Source organism: Sinocyclocheilus rhinocerous, unplaced genomic scaffold (genome assembly GCF_001515625.1).
Source record: "Sinocyclocheilus rhinocerous isolate Xijiao unplaced genomic scaffold, SAMN03320098_v1.1 scaffold2310, whole genome shotgun sequence".
NCBI lineage: Eukaryota > Metazoa > Chordata > Actinopteri > Cypriniformes > Cyprinidae > Sinocyclocheilus > Sinocyclocheilus rhinocerous.
This window is the reverse complement of record NW_015646349.1, coordinates 257,029-263,717: the sequence shown is the minus strand read 5'-3', so window position 1 is coordinate 263,717 and position 6,689 is coordinate 257,029. Positions and strand designations below refer to the sequence as shown.

Here is a 6,689-nt window from a genome sequence, read left to right as displayed (position 1 = left end):
TATCATTCAACATAAAACTGAAATGATGCACCTTATATCCCCAATTTCAGTGAAATGTTTATTGTGTACTTGCTCAATAATCTCTATATGCTCAATAATCATTAAAACAGTGGAAAATGTTTTAAAATATGGACTAGGAGAGTAACCAAAACTGTTGATTAAACTGTCAAAGGCTGAGAATAAGAGAGAAAATTTGTTAATTGGGATCAACACAAAATATTCTTAGATTAATAAACAATAATAGTGATTTTTAAAACTTTTTGTAAACAAGTCATTTTTACAGCAACCAAAAGAAAACATGGATGGCAAAGAACAAAATACAAAAGAATAGCGATAGCTCCAAGTTCCAAGAAAGAAGTTTAAAGAAAAAGATGTACAGTACCATAGTACTTGGTTAAAATATAATAAAGTACTTGTTTTTTTTATGATGTTGAATTTATAGCAGTTGTATTTTCAGACTAAATAAATGGAAGGGATTGATGACATACAGCATATTGTCAAACTATTGCCACCTCCTCTTCCTCGTCGTCTTCATCTTCATAGTAGCGATTCCTCTTGATCATCTCCTCTACAGTCAGGGACCCCTCAGCCTCCTCGCCATCCCAGAAGCCCACATCCTGGGATTTCCTATGGGCTTTTTCTTCCACAGTTGGAGAGCATGTGTCTTGGGAAGACTGGAGCTCAGGAGAAGTGCTTAAGCATTTCACCGGTTTTTCCTCATCTTCCACATGGCCTGTCGGAACCTCATGTTGTTGTAGCTCAGGCTCCTTTTTTGTTATTTGAGTCAGAGACTCTTTATTTGTTTGTTGTAGACCAGCTTCATTTTTTGTTTGCTGTGGCTCAGCCTCCTTTTTTGTTTGTTGCGTCTGTTTGAGAATAGAGGAGGGCATCTTTTCTGTACTATCAAGTTTGGCAGGACTCTCAACATTCTCCTTGGATTGGCTTTCACTGTCCTTTGTCTTTTCATCTGGGATTCTTTCCTCTTCTTGCACTTCAGTTTTGTCTGTTTTCACTTTTGACCGTGAACGAAGATCCTCCAGTGAGCCTCGTCTGACCAAAGCAACCTTGTGAGACAATTGTGACTCTTGTTTTGAAGCATTGGATAATGCCAAGCTTGGTGCCACAGAAAAGGGACGGCTCCGCTCTTTGAGTGAGGAACTACGTCGAAGACTTCTCAGTTCTGCTCGTTCAGGGCTCTGCTGAGCAGGTGGAGCTTCCTCCTCTGGAGGCCACTTTGCTCTGAAAAGCTTGGATGAACCCTTTCCAACTTCAGTGACTGGACTGGACTGGATGGAGCTTCCATCACTGTCTGCAGGAGGTGGCCACGCAACTCTCAGTTTTCTTGTTTCCACAGAAGGGGTTTGTGGTTTTTCCATGGAGCTGGTTGAGCTGGTTTGACTTTTTGTCTCTAGAGCTCCAGCGAGGTCAGTTAATTTGACCAGTTGTGACTCCTCCACTTTAGGGCTCAACCGTTCTGTAGGCTTCACTAACACAGTGTCTACCACAAAGGGCTTTAAGTTTTCATCTCTCTCAGGTTCCTCTTCGTTTGTTCGTGGTGTCCACATTTCCTTATGTGGTCGATGGCCAAATCCCTCATCATAGTTGCCCTTAGACTTGAATAGCTGGCTAAAGTGAGGTTTACAGTAGATGTCACCATGTAGGGAAGCATAAGTCCCCAAACTGAAATAAACGGGACACGAAAGAAGACATATTATTTCCATATGAAGGATATCTAAAATCTGACCTCAGTAGGTTGTTGAAGTTTACTAATATTGAGTAATTATTTTAATACATAGACTGAGGCTGTCTAAATGATAAAACTAGTTTATTAACATTGTTTAATTGAGTTTGCTTTAGTTTGTATTATTTAACATTTAAAATGTTTCATTCATAATAATGTTTAAAGGCAAATCCAACCTCACAGAACATAAACATAACAGTAGCAACAGGTAATACATAATGAAAATAAATCATTTATAACAACAATGTCTGCTTCACTTTTCAGCTTTAAAACACCTTTAAACAAACCTTTGTACCTCCCATAGACTCCAGTACCTATTTATATACAGAGACAAAATTATTGTTTGTGGTAAACTGACAGCTTAAAAAGAAATTTCCTTTTATTCTGATATAATACTAATAATTCTTATACGAGTAATAAACTCAGCAAAAAAGAAAATAAATTCAGAATGCTGTATTTTAAAGATAATCTTGTAAAATCCAAATAACCTTTTCAGATCTTTATTGGAACAGGTTTGAACAATGTTTTTCATGCTTGTTCAATGAATCATAAACAATTATCGCACATGCAACTGTGAAACAGTCCTGAAGACACTTATTGTTCACAGGCAGCAAGCAATTATGGTTACAGTTACAATAACTTAGGACCGTAAAGAGACCTTTCTATTGACTCTGTAGAAATAAAAAAAGAAAAAAAAGATGTCCAGGTCCCTGATTACTCCCGTGAACAGGAGTCCTGCTACAGGGAGACTGAAGGACAGCTGATTGTCCTTCAAGTGACAAACCATGTGACCTCCCAAAAATGTCTGGGAGCTTGCAAATGCCTTGTTGGAAGAGTGGAGTCACACCACATAGCAAGATCTGGCAAATCTGGTGCATCTGTTTGTCAAATGTCTTTGAAACTCATGTCCTCTGTTTATGTTTACTGATAAAAGTGAAACTGATCAATGTAAATATATGAATAAAAGCTTAAAGTAGTAGCTCCGTAGATTGGCAATAGAGGGTCAGAAATCTCTATTCAAAATATCGTCCTTTGTGTTAAGAAGATGAACAAAACTCCTATGAGTTTGGAACAACATGAGGGTGAGTAAACAATAACAGAATTTTCATTTTAGGGTGAAATCTCCCTTAAATTGTATTGAAACCACAGAATATTCCTTAAGAGATCATAGTAATTTAAAACAAAAACTGACCTGAGTTTGGTACTACAAAAGGCACAGCGGAAGCAACTCTTGTGGTAAACCTGCTGATTGGCAACAAGTTTCTCCAATGGGTAAACGGTCTTTAGGCAGGACACACATCTTTCATGGACAGGCAGATGAAGTTTCTGTCCAGAGAAACACAAGAGTTATAACCATCTTATCAGCAATGAAATTCAGTATTTAGTATGAATACCAGACTTCTATGGTATAAAATCTCATGTTCCATACTAGCAGTTAACAGACTGTCCCAAAATCTTTGAAGGAATTTAATGTTCATATTCTATTCTCTACCACAGACAAACTGTATTGTTTTTGACTTTGTATTTGACTATTACACTCAGGTCCGGAAGTATTCGGACACTGACTGCGTTTTTGTGCTTTTGCCTTTATACACCACTACAATGGATTTGAAATAAAACAATCAAGATGTGATTAAAGTGCAGACTTTTAGCTTTATTTTAAGAGGTTCCACAAAAAAATATGACATTTACCATTTAGGAGTTACAACTATTTTAAGCAAAGTACCTCCATTTTCAGGGGCTCTATAGTATTTGGACCGTTGACTAAAAAGAGGTTAATTGACCAGGTGCTGTCCATTCCCTCGTTACTTCAAGAAAAATTAAGCAGATAAAAGATCTGAAGTTGAAATAAGGCATCAAATTGGCATTTGGAAGCTGTTTGACTGGAGCTACCAATATGAAGTCCAAAGAGATCTCGATGAAAGTGAAGGAGACCATCCTTGAGCTGAAAAAACAACATAAATCAATAAGAGAGATAGCAAAAACCTTAGGTGTGGCCAGATCAACGGTTGGCTACATTCTCAAGGGGCGCAAGCCCATGTGAAAAGTTTCACATTTCGCTGCATTCCAAAGTTCAAGCTTGGTGAACTCTGACCTACGAATTCACATCACTTGAAGTCGTGTGACCAACAGCAGATTGATACGTCACAGCATGACCTTTGTAGCTGGATTTAAAAGAACATACATTTAAAACAGCAGCACTGCAGGAAAGTGGAGTAGATTGTACATTTTTACATTTTATATGAATTATTATATGTTATGTGTTGAATTTAAGTTTTTAAGATGCTGCATAGTGTGACGTCATATGCTACAAAAACTGATAGGAAGCAGTTTCACAGTGCAGATGGATAATGACCCTAAACATACTGTGAAAGGAACTCAAGACTTTTTGAAGGCAAAGATATGGAATATTCTTCAATGGCCTGATCTCAATCCAATAGAGCATGCTTTTCAGTTACTGAAGACAAGACTGAAGGCAGAAAGACCTACAAACAAGCAGCAACTCAAGGTGGCTGCAGTGAAGACATGGAAAAGCATCTCCAGGGAGGAAACTCAGAATATGGTGGTGTCCATGGGCTCCAGACTACAGGCAGTCATTGACTGCAAAGGATTTTCATCCAAATATTAAAATTGTGCTTATATTTACAATTATGTCACTTTGTCCAAATACTACTGAGCCCCTGAAAATGGAGGTACAGTAGTTTGCTTAAAATGGCTGTAACTCCTAAATGGTAAATGTCATATTTTTGTGGAACCCCTTAAAATAAAGCTAAAAGTCTGCACTTTAATCACATCTTGATTGTTTTTTTTTTTTCAAATCCATTGTAGTGGTGTATAAAAGCAAAAGCACAAAAAACTCAGTGACCGAATGCAGGTAGAAGTAAGCTTTTGTGTTTTAGATAAATAGAAATGAGTTTGCAGGCCACAGACCCTGGCCACTTTAGGAGGCTCCTTGTTCTCTGCTACAGGAGTTGCCCCACTAGGGCTCGATGTGTGTACATGCTCTCCTAAAGGAAACACAAATAAATGACAGATCACTACATACTCTACACTACTGTACACTATATACTGTACCTATCTTTAGCACTAGAGAGCAATATCATGAGACAATGATTCATTTTATGTCTTAGCATTGCAAGCATGTGAAATTAAAGAAAATTGTAAGGTATGTTTATTTGTTAAACAATTACTTCCTCATTCACCATGTTGGTCTGGGTTTTCTTTTCTTTTAGCTTTCATAGTTTTTAAGTTTCATAGGTTAAAGGCATATAACCATAACTCACTATTTATAAAATCAGCTCATAGTTTCAGTTTAGAATTGTAATAATAAAACAATGGACTCACCATTGATCTTTGTGCAGTTTGACTCAGGGAGTGTGCTCTGTATCAAATCACAGAGAAAGAAGAAACAATTAAGTAAACAGGAGTCTTGTTAAATCTTAAGGTAATCACAAGGTAAACAATTTAATATTTGACAAACATATATTATACATAACATCATGAAACATTCACCTGTAAATTATGTGTAAATAGTGTAAATAATATTAAATTCAGTATTAATACATCATTGAGAGATGTTTGTCTATTTAGTTTATTTAGACTAGATTTAGAAGGAAATCAGAATGTACCACTATCTGTCTATCACCAGCAGGTGGCGAAATCTCCTTATGATCCATGGAGGGAACACTTTCCTCTGTTTCTGACTGGTTTGCCTGAAACAAATTGCAATCACTTCAAATCAGCATACTTTAAAAATAATCCAATAATGTATAAATAAATCAACATAATGCATATGTTACATGTGTCTTACCACACATTTTCTCACCCTAAGGGATTTACAGTACCACCACACTATCTTCTAATTCTTGAATGTATATGCCCTTGATTATTGGAAGTTTATTATTATTATTATTATTTGCTGTGGCATTAGTTGTTCTGGAAAGGATGATGAATCTGTGAAAGAGGATTCTTAAACTCTGCAGTTACATCATTCCTATCATGCAGTTCATTTTCATGAAACCGTAATTTGAAACCGTCATGAAAACACTTAGTTTAGCATGGTAATGAATATGACAGTGTTAATTTATTTGGTCTTAGAGAAACGGATCTGCTAGGCTGCTGCTGCTTCTGTTGATTATTGCTGAAACTGCAAAACAAGTACAAAAACTTGCTATTGCCAATACACAGACACACTGCTGTGGGTATATAAGACATACTGCTGCTGCACAAATAACATACATGAAATTGCCCCTAGCAGATACCCCTATACAGGTGGAGCTGGGGGAGGTGGATGGTTTTTGAGAGGGTTTCAAGAATTGCTTAAAGCAAACACTGAACCGAACAATTTAAATGTTCATTAGCAGGCTAATTGACTACAGATGCAACAGACACCAATCAGCTTGTGCCATGTGGTGATAATGTGATAGCTAGCAAGTTGCATTAAGGACCTATCAGCCTTCGCCATCTAGTGTTTCATGACAAAACTAGATTTATGTTACAAAGAAGAAGGTTTATATATATATATATATATATATATGATAGTGTTTAGTGTTTAGTGAACTTTATGAACTACTTTACGATCACAAGATCGACACTATTAGGTTAGCTTTCACTGTTATACTGATGATACTCAGCTCTATATTTCTTTGCGGCCTGGCAAAACATAACAATTTGAAAAACTAACAGAATGCGTAGTCGATATAAAAATCTGGATGACGAGTAATTTCTTACTGCTATATTCTGAAAAAAACAGAGGTGTTAATTATAGGACCTAAAAACTCAGCATGTAATGACCTAGAACACTGTCTAACACTTGATGGCTGCTCTGTCAATTCTTCGTCATCAGTTAGAAACTGTGAAACAAATATAACTGTGTGTTATCACTAAACAGTTATAGAACTAGTGTGCTATTTGATAGCAATCTTTCCTTCGAAAGCCACGTTTCTAG

The 6,689-nt window shown here is 36.7% G+C and overlaps 1 protein-coding gene across 1 annotated transcript in view; it reads right to left on the bottom strand.

Moving 5' to 3' along the window:
• Window positions 1-390: 390 nt before the first annotated feature.
• The window catches only part of LOC107707364 (LIM domain and actin-binding protein 1-like), a 38,237-nt gene continuing 31,938 nt past the window's right edge, over window positions 391-6,689 (bottom strand). The window contains exons 7-11 of the mRNA XM_016511352.1: window positions 5,371-5,454; window positions 5,087-5,123; window positions 4,673-4,749; window positions 2,934-3,067; window positions 391-1,680 (exon numbers count right to left, since the gene is read on the bottom strand). Coding sequence (XP_016366838.1) covers window positions 498-1,680; window positions 2,934-3,067; window positions 4,673-4,749; window positions 5,087-5,123; window positions 5,371-5,454 — 1,515 coding nt within the window. The 3' untranslated portion in view covers window positions 391-497. The remainder of the gene's footprint in view (window positions 1,681-2,933; window positions 3,068-4,672; window positions 4,750-5,086; window positions 5,124-5,370; window positions 5,455-6,689) is intronic.